The 27,827-nt window shown below is 34.7% G+C and overlaps 1 protein-coding gene across 4 annotated transcripts in view; it reads left to right on the top strand.

Moving 5' to 3' along the window:
• The window catches only part of LOC123553891 (solute carrier family 23 member 1-like), a 90,269-nt gene extending 67,572 nt beyond the window's left edge, over positions 1–22,697 (top strand). For 3 of the 4 annotated variants that reach the window (XM_053548693.1, XM_053548694.1, XM_053548695.1), the window contains 12 exons: positions 1,362–1,478; positions 3,029–3,195; positions 7,340–7,470; positions 9,712–9,770; positions 10,814–10,995; positions 11,285–11,399; positions 13,208–13,364; positions 13,797–14,050; positions 14,476–14,605; positions 16,042–16,185; positions 18,609–18,704; positions 20,862–22,697. In XM_053548693.1, the coding sequence (XP_053404668.1) occupies positions 1,362–1,478; positions 3,029–3,195; positions 7,340–7,470; positions 9,712–9,770; positions 10,814–10,995; positions 11,285–11,399; positions 13,208–13,364; positions 13,797–14,050; positions 14,476–14,605; positions 16,042–16,185; positions 18,609–18,704; positions 20,862–21,172 (1,863 nt within the window). In that variant the 3' untranslated portion in view covers positions 21,173–22,697. Of the gene's footprint in view, positions 1–945; positions 1,092–1,361; positions 1,479–3,028; positions 3,196–7,339; positions 7,471–9,711; positions 9,771–10,813; positions 10,996–11,284; positions 11,400–13,207; positions 13,365–13,796; positions 14,051–14,475; positions 14,606–16,041; positions 16,186–18,608; positions 18,705–20,861 lie in introns of those variants that run through there. The other variant, XM_053548696.1, reaches the window with a different exon arrangement.
• Positions 22,698–27,827: the final 5,130 nt, after the last annotated feature.

Below are 27,827 nucleotides of genomic sequence, written 5' to 3'. Positions count from 1 at the left end.
AGCGGCATGCAGTATCGGAAGATTTTAGCAATTTGACCTAAAATCTACATATTATTCCAGTGCAGTTGTAAAATACGTTGCTGTTGCTTTTACAATAAAAGTTTAAATATTCCTGATAAATTGGATATGCCACGTGTTTGTTTCTCCTTGTTCTAGCGAACATCCTGATATTTTGAAAGCAAGCAACAATATGTATCTAGTCTTAAATGAAATTGGTAATGCTCTTAGCGAGTTTGCATTTTAATAGCCATATCATTTACAGCCATATAATCTTTGACACTTCATCCTAGTTGTTTTGAAACTAAATGATGCATCACTGGTTAGCAGTTTTGTAGAGCCAGTATGTATATTCAGTTACTTAATTGAAAAAAGACCATTTCTTGCGTATCCTCACACAACTTTAAAAGTTAGTGCTCATGAAACACACAACATGGTGCGAACAAGTGGTCTAGTGGTAAAACTGTCTGACTACGTTACCAGTGAGTTCGATTTCCTCTTCTTTAACTTGAATGTAGTAACATTAGGATAAGATTTCCATGTATGGGTGCTAAACACACGAGACGCTAAATAACCAGGGAAGTTTCTGGAATTTGAGTCTCTTCTGTATAATACATGATCGTCCCACTAAAATATATTACCCGCCCACACACGCACACTCACCGAAAAATTCCGTAAAAGTTACACAGCAAAGATGTTAGTAAAAAAAAATGTTTTCAGTAAACCATTCTGCATTAATTCGGAGTACATTTCACAGTCATGGTAATGCACCAATTTATTAGTAGTATGACAAAAAGTAAACAACTAAACAACTGTATGATGTTTAATAAAACATTATTGGTAACCGCAAAACTTATCTATAGTCTTTACAATGTATCTATATATGGAAAGAATTTATTTTCACATGGACAATTTGGTTATTATTGTTATCATTTGAAACTTGTGGAGGAGCGATCATTATCTATGTGTTGAAATCATTAGAAATAGACTCTATCGGTTCGCTAGTGTTGTTTCGGTTTTCAGAATGGCTAGTGACATTTTTATTTACGTGTTAGGTCAATAGTTGGCTTACTGATGCGGGGAATGTAGAGAAGGTACCACGTCCGCTCTCAGCTCAAGACGTGTTTTTTATAAGCAGATTCAATAAATAGATTGCATTCTTCCATTCACTGTAGATTGACTATCCAATTTGATCGATAGATTGAATAAATTGATTAAATTTTATTTTAGAGTGATATGTAGTAGCTTACAAGGTAGTGAGTTTTGATTATTACAAGAGAACCTCATCTCTATACTATATCACATATACGCATATACTTCCGAAATCAAGTTGTTACTACCCGTACGTTTTGACATATTTACAGAAATCACCAAAATCACAGAAAAAGTCGAAGAATATGCAGACGGCAATTCTATCCGGGCTTCAATACAAGGTGGCCGATAATCCACCATGGATTACCACAATTCTGCTAGGATTCCAGGTATGTTTCTTTCAGCTTGATTTGTTCAGCCAGTTTTTAATTTATAGACAAGTAATTAGTTTTCATGTAGTATTTATTAATAAACTTTGACGGTTTGATTGCTTATTGTAATTCAGTTTATTACATGTTTTTTTCAGTGAGTTTTCGAAGTTTTAGCGTGAAATAGTTTGCTTGCTTATTGTAATTCAGTTTATTACATGTTTTTTCAGTGAGTTTTCGAAGTTTTAGCGTGAAATAGTTTGCTTGCTTATTGTAATTCAGTTTATTACATGTTTTTTCAGTGAGTTTTCGAAGTTTTAGCGTGAAATATATCTAGTATTTCACAGTGAGAATTATATGCTAAGAAACTGTGAAATGGGTAATTTTAGTAAAAAAAATGAAATGAAAAGAAAATGTGTTTGTTTTACATGTGACATCAAAATATCGTTCACTCATGAACAGCACACCTAACATTTTCACTCGTGATTCTGCGATTCGTGGAAATATTGCATCTGGCGTTCACTCTTGAAAGATATTTCGGTCTTACGAATATCCTCTATATATTATTACCAGAATAAAGCTATACAAATGTGTAGAAGTCTATTTAAATTAGCAGGCCAAGAAAAGATGCTGGTTTTCCCGTGCTTGGAATTTACCGAAAACTAAAACATGACGCTCATGGTCAAGACACAAACTAAAGATAAACTTTAAAATTAAAAAATGTTTCATCAATACGTTTGCTCTGTTCCAGTCCAAGAATATAAAACGGAGAAAGCTATGGGAAAATCAGTTGTCATCTTAACTTTCCAGACGACTTGAGGGCAGAGAATACTGTGAGGCAGACACGACACCAAATAAATCAGGGGGGTTCCAAAAATCAATACCCTGTCACAGATATAGGATACGTTTCTAATGGAATTGTCTGTAATTATGCCCGCTTTGTTCAATGGCGCTTCAGTATAACAATATTTTGGGGAAAATATCGCTAGTGTTTCTTGTAGTTAAAAACTAAATGATACAACTGCGAGCAGGTAATATTAGTGGCATGTTCGAAGCATAAAAATGCATGCATCAAAGGGACAAGGCGTCGGTTGATAGCTTGCCAGGGCTCACATTGGGCTTGCAAAATAAAACCTTCGTTTTTTTCTACATTTTTATTCAAGTAAAGTAACACAAAGAAAGCCACGAACGATTCTATGAAAAGATATATTAATCGGAGTGCTTTATATAACCCTCACCAATGCTAAATGTGACGGAAAGCAATATCAAGGTATATGTGTATTGGGGTGGTTGCCGGGATTAGGGGAGGGTTTAATACATGAATATTATATAGTTTATACAAGAATCTTGCAAAATTAAGAATTAAATTCATTATCAACTGTTATTTCTTAATGCAAAAAGTCCTAACTTTGTATGTATAATATATAATATTCCCGGAAGAAAACGGTACAATCAAAATCGAGGTTAATGTTACAAAAATTAATTGAATTTTAACACAAAACGCTGCCAGTAACATGCTTTTGAAATGAAAGCTATCTGTCAAATATTTTTTCTAAATTCTTTCTTTTCAGCATTACCTTATGTTGTTAAGTTCGAACCTCGCGACTCCAGGCATTATGGCTTCAGTGATTTGTGCTATTGGCATCCCAGAAGAAAACCACGTGAAATCCATGCTACTCGGAAACATGATCTTCGCATGTGGAATATGTACACTCGTACAAACGTTCTTCGGTGCGAGGTAAAGTTCATTTTACCAGAGCTGAAATGTCGTGCAAAGCTGTTCTGAGCTTTTTTGTTTCTATTTTTTTTCATTGGTATAATGTAGAAAGAATCGCGGATGGGTCTCTGTTTCAAATGAAATAAAAGATATCCCTCCAGCTTATATTTTAACATTTAACATTTAAAAGTTCAGAACAAGCGAATAACTTTTCCGGCAAGCTCATCTTACAGTGTCGATCCATAAAAATATAAGCAAATGCTAATGTTCAGAAAATGTCCGTTTGTCCGGGTTGACTTGTATTTATCACATGGTATTCACTAGCAAATCCAACATTCAATAATATAGTTAAATATTTATACTTTTGGTTTTAGAGACAAGAAAAATAAGAGAAATACGGAAATCTGTAAGTTTTGACTTAATGTATATAAAAGGTAAGTATGAAAACAGAACAATGTGAATGTACAGGTTTAGTTTATTGTCATAGTTTAATTTATAAATTACGCCAAATGAACTATGAGAGAAAATTCGTGAATATCATGCTGTCAACTTCGGATCTGGACTAAACATTACTTAAAATGTTTGACACATTTTATTATGCTTAATTATTTTTAAGTGTCAAATTTTACTTTTAATATATCAGAACAGTACTCAACGAAATTTTGATTATAGCAGACAGATTGGTAAGTATTAAAGGACTGTGATACATTGATTAGAATAATTTTAAATTTTATGATTTCAGCGTCATATTGCATGTACATTTGTGAAATATCTATTAATCAAAACGTTTTCACCTTTCTTGCATGTGCATAGTTGACAGTTAACACGCGAATTTAAACAACGAATATTTAAAGAAAGAATATTTAAGCAGCGAATATTTAAACAACGATATTGATTTTGTCATGTTGATCACTGTTGTTTCTTATAACAGCAAAACAGCTTTCTTGTTTCGCTCTTATTTGTTCTACACCTCATTGTTCCAGTTAAGTTCATATTTGTCTGTAGAGGGATAACGTCTGCCTTGCTACGTTCATACTGTCTTTAAGTGGCTTATTGCTTTTCTTGTTAGGTCGTATATTTGTATTCAACAGGCTGCTCAGTTAACATGTTCTTCTTAATTCTTGTTTTGAGGTTCACTTGCATTAAAATACTTTCATTTACGATTGATTTGACAGTTAGCTGTGGTTTATTTGTATTTGGTTGGTAACTGTGAACATTTAGAGGTACTGGCAACATTTTGAAAATTGATGAGAAACCTTTGTGACTTAAGTCGCCCAGACTTCATCTCAATGTTGTTATATTATCTGTCTTTCGGGATCATTGATTTCAACTGATATAGATTTGAAGATTGAATACTGCTTAAGCCGGTGCTAGGGACATGGGCAGTGTTGCATTTCACATTCCATTACTGCTCATGAACAGACTCGATCAAACCGAGACTGCAATTTTCACTGTTTGCCTTGTTCTCGGTGCTTCCGAGGGATCTACTTTCCAGATTTTATTTACTTCACAACAGAGGGTGTTAAGTGTTGTGTGGCGACCGTAAAATGTCGCCCCGACTTCATCTCAGTGTTGTTATATTTTCTGGTCCTTCGGGATCATTGATTTCAACTCATATAGATTTGAAGATTGAATACTGCTTAAGCCGGTGCTAGGGGGCGTGGGTAGTGTTGCATTTCCCATTCCATTACTGCTCATGAACAGACTCAGTCAAACCGAGACTGCAATTTTCACTGTTTGCCTTGTTATCGGTGCTTCCGAGGTATCTACTTTCCAGATTTTATTTACTTCACAATAGAGGGTGTTAAGTGTTGTGTGGCGACCGTAAAATGTGGCCCCGACTTCATCTTAGTGTTGTTATATTTTCTGGTCCTTCGGGATCATTGATTTTAACTCATATAGATTTGAAGATTGATTACTGCTTAAGCCGGTGCTAGGGGGCATGAGCAGTGTTGCATTTCCCGTTACTGCTCACGAACAGACTCAATCAAACCGAGTCTGCAATTTTCACTGTTTGCCTTGTTTTCGGTGCTTCCGAGGGATCTACTTTCCAGATTTTATTCCCATGTACCTGTTGTAGATAAAACTACTTAGACAGTGTTAAAAGTTTGTTTTAAATTTTCGAATCGGTGCGTCTGTTTAAAGTTTGATTCCTTTTTACTTGTTGCATTGCACAGGTTTTTAATATACTTAGAATGTATTGGTTACTTTTTATATGACAGTCACAAGGCTATTGACTATTTCTTTTACAGAGTGGTGCAGTGTGTTATTTTTGTTCCCCACCTTTCTAAAAGAAAGGGGGACATAGAAATAGGCTGCATCCTTCCGTCCGTCCTTCCATCCTTCCGTCCGTCATACGTGTCCGGTCCATAACTGTCATTCATCAAGGGATTTTCAGATTACTTGGTATAAATGTTACCCATAATTAGACGACGTGTCAAGCACAAGACCCAGACCCCTAGCCCCAAGGTCAAGGTCACACATAGAGATTAAAATTTAACAGAGTCTGTTTCGTGTCCGGTCTATAATCTGCCTTTCATCAAGGGATTTTAAGATTACTTGGCACAAATGTTTCCCATAATAAGTCGACGTGACCTAGCTCCAAGGTCAAGGTCGCTCTTAGAAGTCAAATTTTGTCATGGTCCGTTTCTTGTCCGGTCCATAAATCTGCCATTCATAAAGGGGTTTTGCTTTGCACTAATGTTCCCCACAATGGGTTGATGTATCTTGTGCAAGACCCAGACCCCTAGGTCAAGGTCACCTTTTGAAATGTTTGGATTTTTTTTGTGTGGTCTGTTACTTTTTATGCATTGATTTATATTCAAATAATTTGGCATATAAGATCACCATTTCAAGACATTGTGTCATGTACAAAGATCAGGGTCACAGAAACCCAAGTTAACTTTCTTCTTTTGTACATAAAATTTACTCCCTTTTGTATGATAAAGTACCATACATGTTTTATATCAGTTTTCACACTTATTTAAAAATGAAATTATGTTTTAAGAAAGATGATTGGTATTGATAGATATAAAAAAGTATTTACAATTGTAAGCTTGTAGAATGCAAGCCTTGGTACAAGGTATTACTCAATGTTTATATAGCTAAATGACGCATTACTATGGTTGCAATACAAAAGATTGATATGTATTGCTGCTCTGCATTGACCAACAGTAGAAGTGTTTTTTCAGTACAATATGTCATACATTTCCTTTTTTATTAATTACCTCCTTTAATGATTCAAAATATTTCATTATATTTATGTCTCCCACCACACAGTGGTGTGGGAGGCATATTGATTTACACCTGTCTGTCTGTCACAAAGCTTGTCCGCACTCTAAGTCGAACATTTCTCATCCGATCTTCACCGAATTTGAACAAAATGTGTTTGCCAATAAGTCTTCGGCCAAGTTCGATAACTAGCCAGATCGGCCCAGGCACTTCGGAATTATGGCCCTTAAAATTGTGTTTAATAATCAAAGCTATGAAAGTCTGATAAGGCAGTTGAGGCCTTGGTGCATGGTTGACTCATATACTACTATTCAGATGATTAGGCAGTTGTGGGAGACATGCGCTTTTCTCAAAAGCAGCTCTAGTTTTCTTTTTCTTTTTTTCCTTACTTATTCAAAAATAAAATCACAATAAATCTGTTAAATACAGATATTATCATTAGAAATTATTCACCAATTTAGATTTCTAGACATCTTCAAACTTCAGAATGTCATCATGAATTATATGATATATAGTTATGATTTATATATATATTGTTAGAATGTTGCCCTATTACCTAGAAGTTATTATATTGGCATGCAGTATGTTTTGTGAAAAATCTCTCTAGGCGGTGGACGTTGGTAACTCTGATACACTTTCTTGTTGCTTTAACCGTTTGCATACATCTTTTAAATTAATAGACAGTTGAATTTCACAGTAGTTTAGATAGTATCTGTTTTTCTTGTGCTCTTTTGCAGTCCCTTCTAGGTTATATACATGTCTGTTAGGCCCACATAATTGTTGCAGGGGTATTAAAAGGGCATTTGATTCCTGGTCAGTAGATAGATGATAAATGATCGGTTGACGGTGGGAGGATACTGAAAGTTGCATTCCTGATCAGTGGTGCATGATCCCGCTGACGGTATGAGGACACTAACAGTTGCATACGTTTCAGATTACCTATAGTACAGTGTCCAGCATTTGCGTACATAGTTCCTATGTTAGCGCTGACCAAAATAGGCCAATGGAAATGTCCAGCTGCCGATGCTGCCAACATTGAAAATGGTGTCAACACAACGACAATGAGTAAGATAACATGAAATCTGTGTAACCGGTTGCTATACGGGGACCCTTCGTACGCAAGATTTTATATTCACGTGCATTTATTTATCCTTTTATCCTTGTAAAGTAAAATACATCTATGTGTTTTACTCATGTTCCTTCCAAGGTGGACTGTAATGGGCTTCTATTACGGATTCTATCAAGGCGGGGTCTGAGGATGGAAAGTGTCAATATGTGTTATGCCGTGTATTACTAGATGTAATTGCTTTCAGGGATTTTAACAGCAGATTACGCGAGTAATTGCTTTTAATGCTTACATTTTACGCCATCGCTTATTAACAAGTCATATATTTAGCAACTAGCTGGAATTAGGTTTGAGTCCTTCCAGTCTACTGGAGCAGGAGGCATAAGGAAGGGCTGATAGTAAAGATTGGTATACCGGCGTCCATAGTCTTGCGTCATTAGACTTCCTCACAAGAACTCACTCTGGGTCTTCATCAAACCAACCTTTAACGTCATTGCCGAAATAACTGCCAGGTTCTCTAACTCCTCTGCACACGAAGTGTGTCAGAGATAAAAGTAGGAAGTTCTCTTATGTAAACATTAATGGGAATTCACAATTCTAAATAATTTGCAAATAATCTTAAGTTAATGAATTCATGCCTATTTACACTTTCTTAAGAAGTACTCAAGAGGACCTATTTTGTTCATTTTCTGTCTGTCGTCCGTCCTGTGTCTGACGACAGTCATGTAAGCGTTTAATGGAAGTTGATGAAACATGGGCTGGCTGGACATAATGCATTTTACAGAAATTTTCCGCGAGTGACCCAGTTTCAGTTTTGTTCAAATTATTTTTATTTTTCAAAAACCTGGCCGCAAGAGGGCGTGGTCACGTTTCTCTCTTCAAACAAAATGAAATACATGTTAGACGACCACTGTTATAAAAAATGAAATTACCTTTAATTTACTATTACAATTGTGTATATGTTGTGTTTATTCAACACTTTTAAACGTCATTTGTTCGCTGCATTGTTAGCCTTAACTTCTGACGTGGTGTCATAGTAAAATATAAAGCCATTCCAAAAACCTATGTATAAAAATAAATACAACAGCGTTGTTGTTTTTTTTTTTTTTTTTTTTTGTTTTTTTTTTTACTTATTTGATCATATATTTTCATCTAAGGTCTGATGCAATAAATGTGTTATAAAGCAAAATCATAGAACTAAAACTTTAGATAATTGTCAAAAACAAATAACTGGTTTAAAATAAATTCAATAGTATACAGTACATATTCACAAGACAGAGAAAACGATCCATTAATCATATTATTGTAACATAATAAAGCGGTACGGTACTACTTCGGATTATTTTGTTTTTATTTTTAACATGTTTTAAAAGCAATAATATTTATCTCAAACTTTTTAAGTCCTGATCCGTATCGCCGATATCTTTTTTATCATTTTTATTTGTATATGGCGAAATGAAATAAACTTAGTAGCGCTGAGCATTATCATTTCATATCTAACTCTGTCTGACATAGTGTGAAATTTACGTTTGACCAATCAGAATTGCAGAGTCAGACGTGCTCATTTAATTGACGATTACAAATTATATCGGATTATCCGTCTACCTTTGGCTGACACTTCGAAGTATTAAAAATGTGTCGACTTCCTTTGAAAATTTAATAAAGGGGCGTTCATTGGTACGCATGCGCTTTCAGCCGACGCTCTTCAGTGTGTTAGCGGTTCATCGAAAATTATTGCTATAGTCACATTGGTCTTCAGGAATAAGAAGCCACTTTTTCTTCGAAAAATGACTCGCTCCAATTGGTCAAAAAGTAGGCTGCACACTAGCAATGTCTAGCGTATATCCTCTACATAGTGTATGTAATTACTTACAATCAGTTCCGTTTATTTGTGTGGGGGATAATTTATTCTAACAATTTCAATACTAACATTTATTCATATTTATCGTTCTTTTTTTTCTTAAAACAATAAAGACATTGATATTATAAATTTAATAAGACTCTTGAAATAGTTTACACATTTTTTCTTTTCGACATACTTCGGAAAATTTACACAACTAGACGTAATTTTATGAGATCGTTTGAAGTCCGTCTGAATCATATTAGTTTGTATCTTTTCATTGAAGTTGAATTTTTGCACGCTAATTTTTCCATTCGCATGTCTGACTTTATCCCTTCCGCATGTTTATATAAGAGCGCAGGATAAATTAGCTTGATGTATTTCATTCTTATTTTTACAGTGCCAAATACAACCATAGGTGGGGATGAGGAGAAAGAACACATAACTAGAATAAACATGGTGAGTGCTTTTAACTTGGTTCCTCACTTAGGGACCTCCGCGGCCGAGTTGTTAAGATCGCTGATTTTAAATCTCATCGATGTTAGCTCTAGCTCTAGCCTAGCCTAGGGCGTTGAATTCTTACATGTGAATGAGCCATCCAGCTGGTTTACGGAAGGTCGGTGGTTCTAGCCAGGTGCCCGCTCGTGATGAAATAATGCACGGAGGGGCACCTGGGGTCTTCCTCCATAATCAAAGCTGGAATGTCGGTTCGACGTTAAACCCAACAAAATAAATAAATGGTCCATCACTGACCAGAGTTACTCAATTACTCAAATTACCAAATTCATCCAACAATCCTAAAAGTTTAACTTTCCACTAGTGGACACACAACAAAAAAGTAAAACTCATTTAAAGAAGGATAAATAATCTACGTTTAAAATTAGAAAGATAGAAATGACAAGAAAATAAATATACAAGTCCAACTGAGTTGTAGCGTCAAGGATTCAAAATAGAATTATAAAGTATCACACTTGATTTAAGATAAGTTTAGCACGGTGTCGCGTTACGGCCTTCGCCGCATATTTCGAAACTGGGATGATGAAAACTCGAAACTGTGGCGATAAAAGGTCGCACAAAGGTGAAAATTTTAAAGTACAATGATGAACGTACGAAATAATTCCGACTTTTCATCATGATAGTGTTTCAATGTTTCAACTTTTCAACATAGTAGTTTCGTGATTTCATCATCGTAGTGTTGACTTCTTACCATCGTAGTTTCGTTATTTCGGTGTAGTATCATACTTTAGCTGTTTCGAACTCACTTAATGCGGCGATGGCCCTAGCAGAACATCGTAGTTCAGGCTCTTCTTGGATGTTTGTCAACCGCTTATCCATATCTCGTTTGCGTTTTATACTTTTTGTACCCTTAAACAAATTATGTGATGCAGGTAACCAACATAATCGTAGACCATGTTTGGTTGACACTTCCTTGCACCAGCTTAATGGAAACTTTTATCATATAATAACACACGATGAAAGGACTCATAAATATTTTGTTTTAGTTAACTGGCACCATCATGGTCGCCGCAATCCTGGAGATTTTAATCGGAGTGAGTGGTTTGGTCAGTGTGTTATTACGCTTTATTGGACCATTGACGGTAGCTCCAACTATAATGCTGATGGGTCTTTCTGTAGCTGAGACTGGATTCAACCTCGCCGGGCAGCATTGGGGTATCTCAGGAGGGTACTTGTCATATGTTTATTGTATTATAACTGTTTAGATACGTTTAGGTACTTCGATGTTGTTATATAATGTCTTTAATGTTAACGTCTGTCTTAGAAGTCAGTTTACAAACAAGAGCTTAGGCTTTTATCCTTTGATCCTTTTTATATATGGTCTCAGAACCAATTGAAAAGTATCATAAAAATAAATAAACAGCAATGTTAAGTATTTGTACTTGTATTTTATCAAAATATATATAATTGTTTCATTTTCAAAGGTATATTGTACGTTTTATTTATCTTTTTTTCAGAACCATTGTTTTAATTATTGTCTTCTCTGAAGTGATTCCAGTGTTTGAAATTCGAAATCCATTTAGTAAAGGGCATGATCAGAAGATAGAGTTCGTACTTCATAAAATATTTTCAGTAAGAGTCTCTCCAACTTCTTTTATTTTGTTTTGTTCTTTTCAAAATGTGCATCATAAACAGCCACTACGTGCTTATACACAGTGTTGTTATTATTTCTGGGCCTTGAGGACATTATGTATATTGTATAATACAGCTCGGCTTTAACCAACGATAGGGGATGTCATCGGGTTTACGTAAGAACGTCTCTTAAAGAGACACAGCCAAACCGAGTCAGCTAGTGTTTTGCTTGGTTGCGTTCTATGCTTTTAAACCAGGTTTTCATAGCGGGCGGGCGGACGAGCGTCAAACTTGGTTTCCTCACAATAACTTTAGTTTTGAACAAGCTATAGACACCAAACTTGGCCTGTAGATAGATGGTAAGAAACGATTGCATTTTAGGTTATTTGGTCAAGGTCAAGGTCGCTAAAAATAGAAAAATTGGTTTCCGCACAATAACTTTAGTTTGCATCAATGTATTGAAAATAAACTTGGCCTACAGGTAGCTTATAGAAAAACCAAGGTTGAGATGGATTGTATATGGGGTCATTGGGTCAAGTTCAAGGTCAGGATAACTTATTTAATCTTCACACTTAGAAAATTCCACGGTAGCGCAGTGGTCTAGAGCGTTAGGTCAAAGCTACATTTTAATCAGTGGGACGGAAGGGCGCCGGTTCAAATCGTATTGAGATACATTTTTTTCCCTTTTTTGTGATAAAAAAGGTCATTTTAATGCCATTTGGTCAAGGTCACTGTTACTCAAATAAGATTTTTTTTCTCTAAAAATAGATTTTTTTCTCAATGTGATCATCAAAAAAGGTGGTTTCCGCTTTATAATTTTAGATTGGACTTACTTACTACCACCAAAATTTGTGTACAGCAAGCCTAAAATTAGCTGTAAATGATATTTGGGGTCACTGTAACTAAAAATAGAAAAATGACTTCCACGCAATATCTTTAGTTTGGTACACTTATTGTCAGTATACTTGGTGTGTAGATAGCTTTTATCAAACACAAAAGGTTGGAAATGTATTTGAGGTTACTTGAATTAGGGTCAAGGTCAATGTAGCTAAAAATAGAAAAGTAGGGTCATATTTTAAATAGAAAATAGATTTTTGTGCTGTGAAATGAAAGGGTGTCGGTTCAAATCTCACTGAGATCCAACAATTTGCTTTTCTTTTTTCGTTTTTACTTTTTTTTGTTTTGGTGACAAAAATATAATTTTAATACTATTGAGTAACTGAAAATGGAATAATATGGTCATAGTTATAATAAAAAATAGATGGTTTCGAGTTTATGACTTTAAATATAAGAACTGGCTTTGGATTGTATTTGGGTCACTACTACTAAAATAGAAAAATGGTATATGCTAAGAACCTGTTGACGTGAAGCTATTGAAAACCCGGTTTTCGTGGGTTTTCCACGTTTCTTGTCACTGATATTTTTTACAGATTTCATTATACTAGGAACCATGATGATTGCTATGAAATTCAGGTTTAGTCATTAGTTTGTATGGTATTATAAAATTGTTCCTGAAAGTGCAGAGTTTAGGAGTGCTAATTTTATTTTAGTAATAGCACATGACGTCAGCTTATCCTAATTTTCATACAAATCAAACAATCAACATCAAACAAGTCACTTCCATTTATTTAGAATTGCTTCAGAATACTCCTTACTTTCTGATCTTATTTTTAGTAGTGTATACTGTTGAAACTAAAACTAACAAAATATAATAGAGCAACTTGTAAAGACAATTCGGGTTATATAAGCGTCACGTGCTTTAGTAAATAAGAATAAGCTTTGTGTTTGATATGGAGACTGACTTTCAGGTAATCCTGTCCACATGTATAATGTGGTTGCTATGTTACATTCTCACTGCCGCGGGCGCTCTACCTGATGACGAGAAGATGTATGGGTATAATGCGAGAACCGATCTCAGACTGAACGTCATCAGCGAAGTCCCATGGGTCAGATTTCCATACCCAGGTAAGCTTACTTCCGGTAATTCGACTGTTTGACATCCAACGGTACAATATGATTCTAACAAACTTTTTATATGTTAAACTGTATTCACTTCCGACTCTGCATTTCAAATTTGGTATACTCAGTATTCGGTTTTACGTGAAGCCAAGTTTAGGAAACAGTCTCTTCTACTTTTAAACAATAAAAATCTTTTTGTTTTTTTTGTTTTGGTAATTCATTAGAATTTTTCTTTTTTAGTTAGAATGCAAAAGATATCAGAAAATCAGAAAAAGGGTATCTAGTGACATGACTCATCCGAGGTAATATATAAATAGAATTTGTTTGGAATTAGTATGTTTGAAAAATGTATCAAAATGTATATCGAGTTCTACACATGTTCTTTATGAAAATTAGGAAAAAATAGCTAATATTATTTTACTAACTTATTTTTTTCAGGTCACTGGGGAGTGCCAACCTTTAACTCTGCATTTTTTGTTGCAATGGTTGCTGGGGTTGTTACCTCCGTTATTGAGAGTATTGGAGATTACTACACATGCGCGAGATTGGCAGGTGCCCTTCCACCGCCTCCGTCTGCTGTAAACAGAGGGATATTTGTTGAGGGTATCGACTGTATTTTGGCTGCTGCAGTAGGTGCAGGATTTGGTGTGACGTCATGTAGCCAAAACATAGGTGTCATTAGCTTGACAAAGGTATAAAGACTAGTCAGTGGAATAAACATTAAAGTATTTCACTCGAGAATATAAATCACCCAATTATATACAAAATTAACTCATTGTGTAAATAAAACATTGCCATATATATAAAGTAAACACACATTTTATAGACATTTTATCTCAAACGTTATTTCCACTCCTTTATTTAAATATGTACAATAAGGGTACTTTTTTATTAAATATCATCGACTGTTTTCCTCAAAAGGAATCTGTTTAGTAATATTGCTTTTTTAAAAGCTTGAACTCTTTTTTAACTTTTTTTTCACTAGAAACTACAAAGACATAAAGACATGAACTAAATGTGAAATAAGAATGTCCTAGACAAAGATAATATGTATCAGAATTACAGTATACCTTTTGCATCATAGATCAGTTATTTTATATCTCTTTTCTGTCACTAGGTCGGTAGCAGACGAGTAGTTTTGGCAGCTGGATTTATTATGACATTATTTGGATGTCTAGGAAAATTCAGTGCTCTAGTTGTCACTATGCCTGATCCAATCATTGGAGCTTCTTTCCTTGTCCTCTTTGGTGAGTTTATTTTTGATATCCGACCGTTTTCCTTATACCCTTTGCTAAGTTTGTGAGGCTTTTCGAGCGTCTTTTTATATCCTTTATTTTAAATTTGCTTTATTTTCACAGCTTCATTTGTTTTGATACGTGTGTGCCGTTAATACTTTCTTGGTAATTTTGAAAATATTTCCGAAAGGTTTTCCCTGTCTTTTTCGGGTATGTTTGTGATATTTTTTAACATCTTGTTTTGAAATCTTAAGTAAGTTAAATTAAATTTCCAGCCTGTTTTTTTTTTTTTTTTTTGCTCCTTATGGTAAGTTGGTAAGTTTATGATGATTTCCGAGGTTTTGGTCTCGTTAACATTGATCAGTCCGTGGTGATTTGTGATTACATGTTTGTCCTCTTTGGTAAGTTAGTATTGAATTCCGAAGTTTTTTTTATTCTCGTTGTTAAGCTTGTGTTGAATTCAAAGCTTCTTTCTGTTCCCTACAAAAACTTTGTGCCGATTTTTGAATCTTGTTTTCTTGTAATCGTTAGTAGGTTCCGAGCTTCTCTTTTATGTTCTCTAAGCTAAGTTTGTGCTCATTTCCAGGCACCTTGCCTTGTCCTCATTAGTAAGTTTTTGTTGGTTTCCGAGCACCTTGCCTTGTCCTCATTCGTAACTTTGTATTGATCTCCGAGCCTCTTCCCTAGTCCTCACTGGTAAGGTTTTGTTGATTTCCGAATCTTTTTTCTTGTCCTCAATAGTAATATTGTGCCGAATTTTGAATCTTTTTCTTGTCCTCGGTAGTAATTTTGTGCCGAATTTTGAATCTTTTTCTTGTCCTCGGTAGTAATTTTGTGCCGAATTTTGAATCTTTTTCTTGTCCTCAGTAGTAATTTTGTGCCGAATTTTGAATCTTTTTCTTGTCCTCAATAGTAATTTTGTGCCGAGTTTTGAGTCTTTTATCTTGTCATCGTCAGTAGTTTCCGAGTCTCTTTCCTTGTCCTCTCTTGTAAGCTTGTTGTAATTTTCGAGCCTTTTTATTAAATTCTGTGGTGAGTCTGTATTTACCAGCTTCTTTTATAAGTGTATTGATTCATTTAATATTACAATGCTTTTAAGGAATGTCAAACACAAAAGTGTCTGTGTTTGTCCTATTTGTTCCATTTCCATACCATATACAGTTATGAGGTTGGAATATCTTTTTCCATTTATTTATTTGCTTTTGTAAGTTATTTTTTGCACATGTTTGTCTGTAAATGATATGTTTATTGTTTCTTAAGAAAGTGTAACATGAAGGAAAACGAAACATTTTGAGTAACACTGTTTTAGCCAGTTTATTTTCGTAGAAAAATTAAATCACTATCAATTTATAGTCAGATGATCAAGGTAGAAAGGAAATAGCTTCGTCATCATTAAATACTAATTCAAATATACGTCGATTTGTAAAATAAGTTATTTCATGATTTAGGTGTTCTAGCTGCAGTGGGAGCATCAAATCTACAGTATGTTGATCTCAATTCATCGAGAAATCTCGTAGTGTTTGGTATATCTTTGTTCCTTGGTCTCGCTTTTCCGAACTGGGTAGTTGATAATGCCGATCTCATCAAGACAGGTATAAACAGTTTCATTTATAATTAATATATGGATTCGATTCCTAGTTAAGACACCAGAACAAGACTAGCTCATGTAGCGCTTTTATGATCGTTGGGTGCCTGTCCGTCGTCGTCAACAATTTCTTTAAATACCCAGTGCCATTTGCAACCAAACTTGATAGCAATATTTCTTAGGTAGTCCCCTTTCACAGTTATTAAAAATCTAAGTCATCCATGTTAAATTCTGCTTGCCACGGCAACTGGAAGGAAACCGTTTAAAGATCTTCTACTCAGGACCTGGTGGCCCGCTTTTGAACAAACTTTCACTGAAATATTTGTTGGATGCGCTTCTACTAAAGTCGTTCAAATTAAAAACATGGCCGCCAAGGGATAGGGCTAGTTAGCTCATTTCAACATGAAGTGCTCGAGGTGAGCTATTGTGATCGCTCACCGTCCGGCGTCCGTCCGCCTGTGTGCATTTTTTTTGATGACATTTATTTCTGAAACTAGTAGTCATAATTGCCCCACACCTGGCCAGTAGCATCTTGGCAATGTGTTCTATCAAGTTGTGTATTTTGGTTTGGACCGTTGTACGGGCTGATGGAGCTATAAATAGAAAACAAACCTTTAAATTTCATGTCATAAACTGTTTGGCCACTTGTAGGATTTAGAGCTAAAAATACAAAAAAGACAACTTTAAATAACTTCTACTCATAGACAGCATGATGAATATTCACAAAACATGGTTTTGAGCATCATTTTAAGGTCTTCTCCCAAATTTGTTTAAATGGGGGCGCTTTGTCCCTTTTCGGTGCCACTAGAATTAAAGATTGAAATTCCTTTAAGCAACTTCACCCCATGAACAACTCGATCGATATTCATCAAACCTTGTATAAAACATAATTGTAAGGTCATTTCCCAATACTATTCAAGTGGGGGCGCTTGGCCCCATTTAAGAGCCACTCGAGTGAAAAATAGAAATAGCCTTCCACAAACATGGTCAATAGCATTATTTAAGGTCCTCTCCCAAACTTTAAAAAAAGGGGGGCCACTAAATTGAAATACAGAAATACCTTTAAACAACTTTTACTCATCAACCGTTTGATACAGGTAACCATTATTAATAAACTTTCCAAAACACCATCAGCCTGCTCCAGATATATGTGTGTATTTTTAAAGACCTAAGAAGGATTTTAATGTTTGGACTGTTTGTCTTCTGTCACTTTAATCTATGTAATCAAATTCTGTAGAACTTTTGACACCTTGAGCATAATTTATTATAATTGTCCTCTTCCAAGTCGCACACTGTCTAGCTTGGTTTAGCCCTGAAACACAGGTAAGCAATCTAGGGCCATAATAGCACTCTTGTTTTGCCCATATAGCTTAATCGAAAACTTTGAAAATGTTCTTCTGTGAACCTGCTGGCCCGATTTCGAAAAGAAATATACAACAATGTACGTTGAGTAACTGTATGCTAAATTTCTCCAAATTTGTTTGGTTAAAATCAAGATCGCCACTGGATGGTGCTAGTTTTCCCTGAATGGCTGTATGGAAAACTTTAAAAATCTTATCTGAAACTGCCAGTTTGATTTAAAATAACTTCGCAGGAATAATGTTTTATTGCCAGCTTCTAAATTCCTTCGCATCATTCTGTTCTGTTAAAGAATACGGCCGCAACGGGCAAGTTTTCCTTTATATGGGCACATGGAAAACTTTGAAAATCGGAAAACCGCTGGGTCGATTTAAAAAAAAGTTGACAGTAAAGTTTCTTGGGTGACCCCGTACCATTTTATTTCAAGCCATGATGATTTTTTTAAAAAGCATAACTGCAAAGGGTTGGCTGTTTGGTTTTTCACTATACGGCTATACGGAAAACATTTTTCCTGAAGCTGCTGACCCAAAGAAAAAATATATCACAAAGGTTCCATGGATAACCCTCTACTACATTCCTTCAATGTATCCCAAACCTCTCGGCCCCCACATTCCCCTGATTTTGTTTTATTTTTGACAAAGTCTGTAAGTACACACACTCATTACCCGCCCGTATGTATTTAGTTGAAAGTATTTGTCAAAAACGGTGGTTCTGTTTCAAAACAATTTAACAGATATTTCCCTCGCCCCATCTACCAGAACTCTTCACGCTAGCTATGGAACTGAAATCAGCGATCTTAGGCTGTCAGGGCTCTCTTGTTTTAAAAGTTAAATAATTGATTATATTTATTAAAGTATTTCATGAAATATTTTTTTTTTAGATTTTGAAGAACTTAAATAACTAAATATATGTATTGCAAATATTTGCGTAACTTAACGTGCAGAATATGTAAATCAAAAAATAAAGAGAATACTGTTTTTAAAAGTTGTCCTTTTAAGGTCAGTATTCATTTGTTTTCTTACTAATAAACGGTTTTTCACCAATACTTATGTGTTGTTTTTTTTTTTGCAGATAATGAAAATTTAGATCAGGTAATCAATGCACTCCTGGCCAACAATATGTTCATGGGCTGTTTCTCCGCTCTTATTTTGGATAATGTCATACCAGGTGAGTTACATGAACAATTTTACATGCTTCTAACTCGATACCATTTACGGAACCTTGAAAAATGTTTACAAGTGTTTATGAGGACTCCATGTCTATTTGATTTGTTCTCGTAATGTGATGAACTAGGAACAACGAAGTAAAACTGGTGCAAAAATAGTGTTCGGACACTTAAGTCATGAAGTGTAATAATTATGGCTTTTAAGCTTAACAAAATGACTGAGTATCACTAAAGGAGGTTCACTATCGACTTCAGGACCAGGGACTCAAAGATCGTAGTCCCTTTGATACGACTTCCTTTCCGTCTGTTTTTATTTATATTTAACTTCCTCCATCATTAAAGCTGGAAAGTCGCCATATTACCTATCATGTGGCGGTGCGACGTTAAATCCAAAAAAAAAAACAAAAAAAAAAACATAAAATGTTTTGTTTCCGGGCTCTTTGCTAGAAAGCATATAAGCCATTACTGTCAAATTTTATACAATGAGTAAGTTCCATTTGAAGCAGATCCTTACAGATTTTCGAGTCAATGGCCCACGAAGGTTACAAGGATACGGCCCAACACCATCCCCACTTAAATATTTTTATTTTCGGCGCTCAGTTTCTTCATAGTGCATTCTAATATCATTCATCAAGATCCTGCCTTCAACCCCATTCTCTACCCACGCAGTTCAGAGTCTTTATATTGCATTTTATTATCCCTCGTCCACATCCTGGCATCCTCCATCTGCTAGATACCATCCACACCACCTATTCTTTTTTATTTTCAGTTCAGTTTCTTATTACTTCATTTTGGTATCTCATATATACATAACATACCCTTTTACGCACCTTTAATTTTTGTTACTTTCAGGTAATATTCTATCAAAGGATACCTCATCCACATACCGAATCCCCTTCTAGCACATGATCACTTATCTGCCCCCGGACTTTTAGCTCATTTTAACACGAAGTGCTCGAGGTGAGCTATTGTGATCGTTCGCCGTCCGTCCGTCGTCCGTCAACACTTTCCTTTAAACATCTTGTTTGAAATTGTTTGGTAGAATTAGATGAAACTTGGCCTGGGTGTTGCTTGGATGGTCCTCTTCCAAACTTGTTTAAATGGTTCCGTTTGTTTGCAAATAGGGGTCGCCAGTGATAAAAATAGAAAAATATTTAAACGACATCTCTTTTACCGCAGATCCGTTTTTGAAATGATTTCACACAAATGGTCCATGTGTGATCATCTGCCAAGATTATTCAAATGTTTCTGTTCCTCAAAAACCATGCTTGCCAGAGGGCGTGGTAACATTTCCCAATATGCATATAACTGAAATCTCTTTTTATGAAACTGCAGGCCAGATTTGAAATAAGTTCACACAAATGGTCCTTGCGTGACCCTTTTCCAAGAGTGTTCCAAAACATGACCGCAAGGAACCGTGGTCATTTTTCCCTATCTGTATATATTGGAAACTTATAAAATATTCTTGTCAGAAACAGCATGTTCAATTTTAAAATAATTTTACACAATGTTTCTTGGGTGACCCTTTACGAAGATTGTACAAATTATTCTATTTCATCAAAAGGCATAGCCACTAGGAGCTGTGGTCACTTTACCCCTTATTCATATAGTGGAACCTTTATGTTTGATATTGTCATATCAGATCGTTACCCCAATGTCTTAGCCCACCACCCCACCTCTACCCCTCTCCCCCACTCCGACCTCAACACACACATGTACATTACCTGCCAGTATTTATTTAGTTGAAACTTTAAATTGTTCAAGCAAGCAACTAAACTCATGTGAGCGATATAGGCCCTCTTGTATTACTTTCAGTTCAGTTTAATACTGTATATTGGTATTCACATCCCACCTTCCCTAACGTACGCCCTCCCCCACCTCTCCTCTTACCTGTTTTACAGCCCTGTCCCGGTCTGTTTGCGAACGTGCGTATTATGAAATGTCTTCTTCTACACAGCTATGATTACTTTCTTTACCAGGTTTCACTTATTCTGTACTTTTTGCTGTACTTTTATTACCTTTTGACAATAAAACGATTTGTGAAATTACTTGAAAAAGGTTATTCATACCTTACAATATATTTACTATTAGTTGTTAGTAATTCCTGATTGACTTTTTGATACAGCAACTTAAATTCGGATGTATTCTTTGAATCGCAGGTACAGATGAGGAACGCGGTATCATCATTTGGAGAGAGGTTCCTGATTATTCTGATGAAGACAGTGACGACCTAGATGAACATGACAATGTCAATCTAAGTCTCAAAACTTACGATCTTCCATTTTTCAACAATTTGGTACGAAACTGGAAGTGGGGAAAATATGTCCCTATCTTTCCGTCGTTTCAAGGCTTTGATGAGGCAAGGTGCCCGTGCAAATGCCTACAAAGTAAACATATAGCAGCGGATGAAGAAATTGAAGTTATACATAACTGCAATGGAGTAGACAGTGAAAAGAAGTCAGAATTTTAAAGACATTTTTACAAAACGTACAAAAATTCATTTTATCATAAGTTTTAGTTTATTTCTAGATACATTGTATACAGTGAAGAAATATGAAATATGAATCAGTCAAAAAGAAAATGAAAATCTAAAACGTACTGTCTGTCACTAAATATGTTCATATTTAATACTATGTGCTTTATTCATTTTGCGCAGTAAGTAATTAACTCGGCAAAAGGCCATCTTGAATTATTGTTTGTTGGATGGAAACTAGTAACTAATCAATGTCTATATTCATGACATCTTTAATACAGTATAAGACTAATGTCAACAGAAGATTTATGAATTATGGATGTGCAATTCCCCGAAAATCAATTGTATACATCATTTACAGTATCACCGTAAATTCCTTAGTATAAGGTAATTTTAAATGCAAATTGATATTATCTTTTTATGAAACATTTTGTTAAATTATAGAAATTAATGTTGGCGACTAGGAATACATGTGCAACTAGAAAGCATATATTAGCAACGTCTCCTACAAATTGATTCTATCCTTTTTTTAAATTTTCTTCTTTAATTTTCAAGATTCATGAACATATTATACATGATTATATATATCTTGTGGCAGTTGGAATTCTTTATTTTGAAAAATTTAACAGTTGTATGGCCAAAATGAATTTTTTTGACATTTCTGATTAAAATTATGGACCATTATATATTTTTTTTTAATTTTAATATTGCAATCGTTTTACAGACAATTGAAGCATTTACGACCATAAAATGAAGCCATAATTCCAGTTAGTCTTTGTTTCTGATTCCAAAATCAGGGTTTTTTTTCGGCCGTTTTTATGGCCGTTATTCGGCTATATTCCCAATGCCAAAAAGTATGGGTTTTTTTCCAAAATGAGTGCAAAAATTCCCAATCTACATCCTGAAAAAAATTCATCAAAATTGGACATTGACCAAATTATGGACAATTTTGTAATGGAAGTATGTTAAAGAGATTGTACAATGTGAAACAAGTGTATCCTATTGGACCTAATATTTTCCAGTTTGGAACATTTATGCGTCAAAATTCCCAATTTTGGGGGTATAGGCTATGTTCCCAAAATAACTAGAAAAAAAAACCTGCAATTCCCCGTCAATTATCTTAAAACCAGTCAATATGTTTTGAAAAATACCACCAAGATATAAACAAGACGGAGTTATATAATTATACTAACGTTCAGACAGGTTCGTTTTGACTAGGCTCTTATTGCAAATTATAGTTTCGATGTTTGGTTGACATGCATAATTTTATACAATAGATATTGTATTATTATATTCCAGAATATTATCCTTCACATGTAAACGGACTATTCACAGCAAGCTAACTAGCACTCATACCCCTAAAGTTCATAAATGAATAAAATTCATTAAACCCTTTTGAATATACTTAACCTGAAAGATGTTTTATTTTATATAATATTTGCTTGTATAAATTTGATATTAGCTTTATATATAATGTGTATATCAGTTAAATGTAATTTTAGAATAAATGTGAATTTGTAAACATCGTTCGATTATTTATTTGATATCGATCATAGATTATTTCATACTTTCGAACTCGGCGAGAAAAAATTCTGAATAATTCAATCAGCTAAAGAATTTTTTAATATTATAATAAATCTTCTAACACAACACTTTTAATCTTCAAAGATTTTATTTTATCATTTATGTATTGTTACGATCGCGTACGCATAGCTTGTAAGTTTGAAACCAACCTCTGACAATTGCGTCAGGGAGTCGACACTCTTTGGCTCAATGGTTAGAGCATTAGCTTTCCGCCCACGCGATCCGGGTTTGAATCCCGTCACAGGCAATTGAGATAATAAAAAATAAAAAATTGTATCCTACGTTCTTTAGTCATAAGAGTATTCTTTATTTTGTTTAAAACAAGAGGGTCATGATGACCCTGGATCACTCACCTGAGTAATATGAGCTAAATGTTTCAAATGTCAAACTGATGCTAAAATATTAAGAAAGTAGGTCAGTAGGTCACATTTATAGTCACTGAAAGTCAGTTTTAAAATTAGTATGCAAAACTGTACATGTCATCCAAATTTCAAGAATGTATCTTAAAAAGCAAGAAAGTAGGTCAGTAGATTCATCGTCACTAAAATTCAGTTTTAAGATCAGTCTGCAAAACTGTACATGTCGTCCAAATTACAAGACTGTATCTTGAAAATCAAGAAAGTAGGTCAGTATGTCACATTCATTGTCTCTAAAATTCAGTTTTAAGATAAGTCTGCAAAACTGAACATGTCGTCCAAATTTCAAGGCTGTATCTTAAAAAACAAGTAAGTAGGTCAGTAGGTCATATTCATGGTCACTGAAAGTCAGTTTTTAGATCGGTGTGCTAAACTGTACATGCCATCCAATTTCAAGGCTGTATCTTAAAAAAAAAAACAAGAAAGTAGCTCAGTAGATCACATTTATGGTCATTGAAATTCAGTTTTAAGATCAGTGTGCAAAACTTTACATGTCATCCAAATTTCAAGGCTGTATCTTAAAAAACAAGAAAGTAAGTAGGTCAGTAGATCACATGACACAAATTCGAACTTTACCTAAAGATCATAATGGTTAACATTCTGACCAAGTTTCATGAATATACAGTCATAAATGTGGCCTCTAGAGTGATAACAAGCTTTTCCTTTGATTTGACCTGGTGACTTAGTTTTTGATCCCACCTGTCCCAGATTTTAACCTTATCTAATGATGAGCAAGAGTTACATTCTGACCAAGTTTCATTAAGATATAGTCGTAAATATGGCCCCAAGAGTGTTAACACGCTTCTTTAATTTGACCTCGTGACCTAGTTTTTGACTTCACCTGACCCAGATTTGGAATTGACCTGAAGATCATCAAGGTTAACATTCTGACCAAGATTCATGGAGATATTTTCATAAATGTGGCTTCTAGCATGTTAACAAGCTTTCCCTTTGATTTGACCTTCGATCAACATTCTGACCAAGTTTCATTGAGATATTGTCATAAATGTGGTCTCTAGAATGTTAGCTTTTCCTTTCATTTGACCTGGTGACCTATTTATTGACCCCAAATGACCTAGATTCGTTCTTGATCTAAAGATCATCAAGTTTAATATTCTGATCAAGCTTCATGACGATATAGTCATAAATGTGGTTTCTAGACTGTTAACAAACTTTTTTTCTCATTTGACCTGGTGACCTAGTTTTTTACCCCACCTGACCCAGATTTTAAATTGACCTAAAGATCATCAAGGTTAACATTCTGACCAAGATTCATGGAGATATCATCATAAATGTGGATTCTAGCATGTTAACAAGCTTTCCCTTTGATTTGACCTGGTGACCTAGTTTTGGCCACACCTGATCCAGATTTGAACTTGACCTGAAGATCATCAATATTAATATTTTGAACAAGTTTCATTAAGGTAAGTCATAAATGTGGCCTCTAGAATGTTAACTAGCTCTACCTTTGATTTAAGCTGGTGACCTAGTTTTTTACCTCATCTGAGCCGATTTCGACCTGACCTAACGATTATCAAGATTAACATTCTGATCAAAGTTCATCAAGATATAGTCATAAATGTGGCCTCTAGAGTGTTAACTTTATCCTGTCACTTGCAGTATTTTCGACCCGATATCAGGGTGCCGTATATCTTTCTTGATATACCGTCAGTTGATCATGTGACCAGTGATATACGGTCAGTTGATCATGTGACCTTATGATCGATATTGTTGTCATAAGAAATTTGCAATGAAACCATCATCGTTGTGTTTGAAATGTCCGAACTAAGAAAATGAGTGGTCAAATAATGAGTTTTTATTCAAACGAAGAAGTTATGCGATTTTGCCGGTAATCACGTCATATATAAGTGACGTCATTTTGAATAGACGTCATTAAAGCTGTTGTCGCTACTTATTTTGTAAATAAATTGCCAAATATCGAAAATGAAGTAATGACAAGATAAATAGAATAATAGGTTAGTGCCTAAGATGGAAAAAGTTTATCTGGCTCGGCTCCGGACGTTATCAGGTTCGCCTTCGGCTCACACGATAACCTCCTCCGCCTCGCCAGATAAACTTTCTCATCTACGGCACTAACCTATTATCCTCTATATCTTTTCCTTTGATTTGACCTGGTGACCTAGTTTTTGATTCCACATAACCAAGATTCAAACTTGACCTAAAGGTTATCAAGGATAACATTCTGACAAAGGTTCATGAAGATATAGTCATAAATGTAGCCTGTAGAGTGTTAACAAGCTTTTCCTTTGATTTAAACTGGTGACCTAGTTGTTGATCTCAGATGACCCAATATCGAACTCATCCAAGATTTTATTAAGGGTAACATTCTGACAAAGTTTCATTAAGATTGGGCCTGGATTGTGACATCTAGAGTGTTAATAGTCAAGCTGTTTACGACGACGGACACAGGGCGATCACATAAGCTCACCTTGTGCACTTCGTGAGCTAAAAATTGATGACACTATACATGTATGAAAAACGTGTAATATACAAAAAATCCTGTATTTTCTGTATTTGGACGGTTCAACAGTCCTATGTTAAACATACGATAAAGCCCGAAACGCGTGAAAATGTTCCGAATGTAAATCGGATGAAGCAGGCGCTCTATGTACACTGTTTGATTATGCGTCTTGAAATCAGGAAAGCAGAAATACGATATTCAATGAATCATTTTTACTTTAGACTAAAAAAATAGATATGAAATAAATAGGTTATTTAACATTGGTCTGTACAATACGGAGATATATTTGGACTCGTACCCAGCTGGGAAGCGGCTCGTTCAATATGGTTTTCTCAGCTGGGTACTCGTCTAAATATATCTCCGTATTGTACAGACCAATGTTTAAAAACCTAATATTATATCCTACCCACTTAATGTGCTAATATTCAGTTTAACTATAATAGAATTCCGCTTAACCCGGTGCTCGGGGACGTGTTTGGTGTTGCAAATTGCATCACCTCTCAGCCTGCGTCTGAATGACCGGAAAGATGAAAAGTGCCACAAACCAACTTGTATTTCATGAATCAAATTCCTTTCGTGTGTTAAGGTAGTTCTGCACGTTTGATAAACCGGAATTGATGACGTAACTTCATTTATTCGGTAAACGTAGAATAAAGCCTGGATTCGGCGTACGGAAATGAAAATTATTTTATGAATCAATGGCAACCCGTGAGTAATTTTATTACAATGGTACTATTTCTATATTTCTGAAGTCAAAATAGGATATTAAAACATATGACACGTTAAATAATTCAGAATTATGTCTAAAAATTAGCGTGAAATGTCCAGTTCATTTTAATTATGGTCAAATATCTCAAAAATAAGCACACGGACCTATAAAGTTTATTTCACCGTATTCTAGGCCATGTATTTATTTACAACTGTGAGAAGTGTCATCAAAATCTACATTGTAGAAAAATTTCTATTCACAATATGTTATGAAGTTATGATTTTCCCATAAACTCCCATTATGAAATATTGCGTGAGGTCCACACCTTTCAGATCAGTCTAGCAAAAAGTCAAGCGCACGACCCTATCTTTTTTTATTTCCTGAATTTTCTAGGTATATTCTGAAGTTTTTTGGCACTTCTGTATTAAAAGAAAATTGTTTTGTTCAACAGAAACTTATTTAAAGAATATATTAAAATTGTCACAATGTTTTTAAGAGGAAAAGGAAGTTCTTTTTTTTTCAAGTTCTTTCTGGAGATGTGCACACATACAAGTGTGATATTTAAAAACAATGTGACATTTACTCTTCTAAAGTTTTATTTTACTGGATAGATGGATAGAGTGTTCCTCAGTATAGAACAGAACAGAACAGAACTTTATTCACAATAATATGACTTGAACATAAGAAGTGAACGTATAACATTAAACAATCTACCATTAACTCCATTTCTAATGGGTTTGAACCAAAGACCATTTCTATAAATGGTATCAAAACAGACCATTAAAACAACAGTAAAGCTTGGAGCTATGTCGAAGATGCTTTTCTATAAAATCATTTAGTAGAAATATAGCATTAATGGTACTGCAGTTTGCCTTAAAACCAAACTGTGCATCGCTAAAAACATCATTTACTATAGACCATTTTATAACAGTTCCGAATTATTTTGCAAAGCAGCTGATCAGCGTAATATCTCTGTAGTTGTTGACATCTTAATTATCTCCTTTTTTAAATATAGGAATAATAATACATATTGACAAGGACATTGGAAAACACTGTTTATCAAGAATATTAAATAAAATTTCTAGTGGCTTAACTAGTACATCTATACCTTCTTTAAAGTACTTGTACAAAATAGTATCTAAAGAACATGCTTTATCTCTCTGATTAATAGCTCGACGAATTCCATCAACTGTAAAGGCTACATCTAATTCCTCAAACGTTGAGTTACTCGAATGTTGTCACACTCTATGTCATCTTCAATTTTAAGTTTTAAAATGAGCATACAAATCTCCAATGCTTATATTTTCATCTTCATCTGCTGACGTTTTCCTTTTAAACATTTTCCAAAACACTTTAGGTTTCATATTTTTCATTGCCTCCATTTTTAAGGACATATTCTTGAAATATTTTCTTTCATTTACCCTACAGCAGTACTTAAAATCAAATTTTCTATCATAAAAA

The sequence above is a fragment of the Mercenaria mercenaria genome, chromosome 7 (assembly GCF_021730395.1).
Source record: "Mercenaria mercenaria strain notata chromosome 7, MADL_Memer_1, whole genome shotgun sequence".
NCBI lineage: Eukaryota > Metazoa > Mollusca > Bivalvia > Venerida > Veneridae > Mercenaria > Mercenaria mercenaria.
This window is presented reverse-complemented; position numbering and strand designations above follow the sequence as displayed.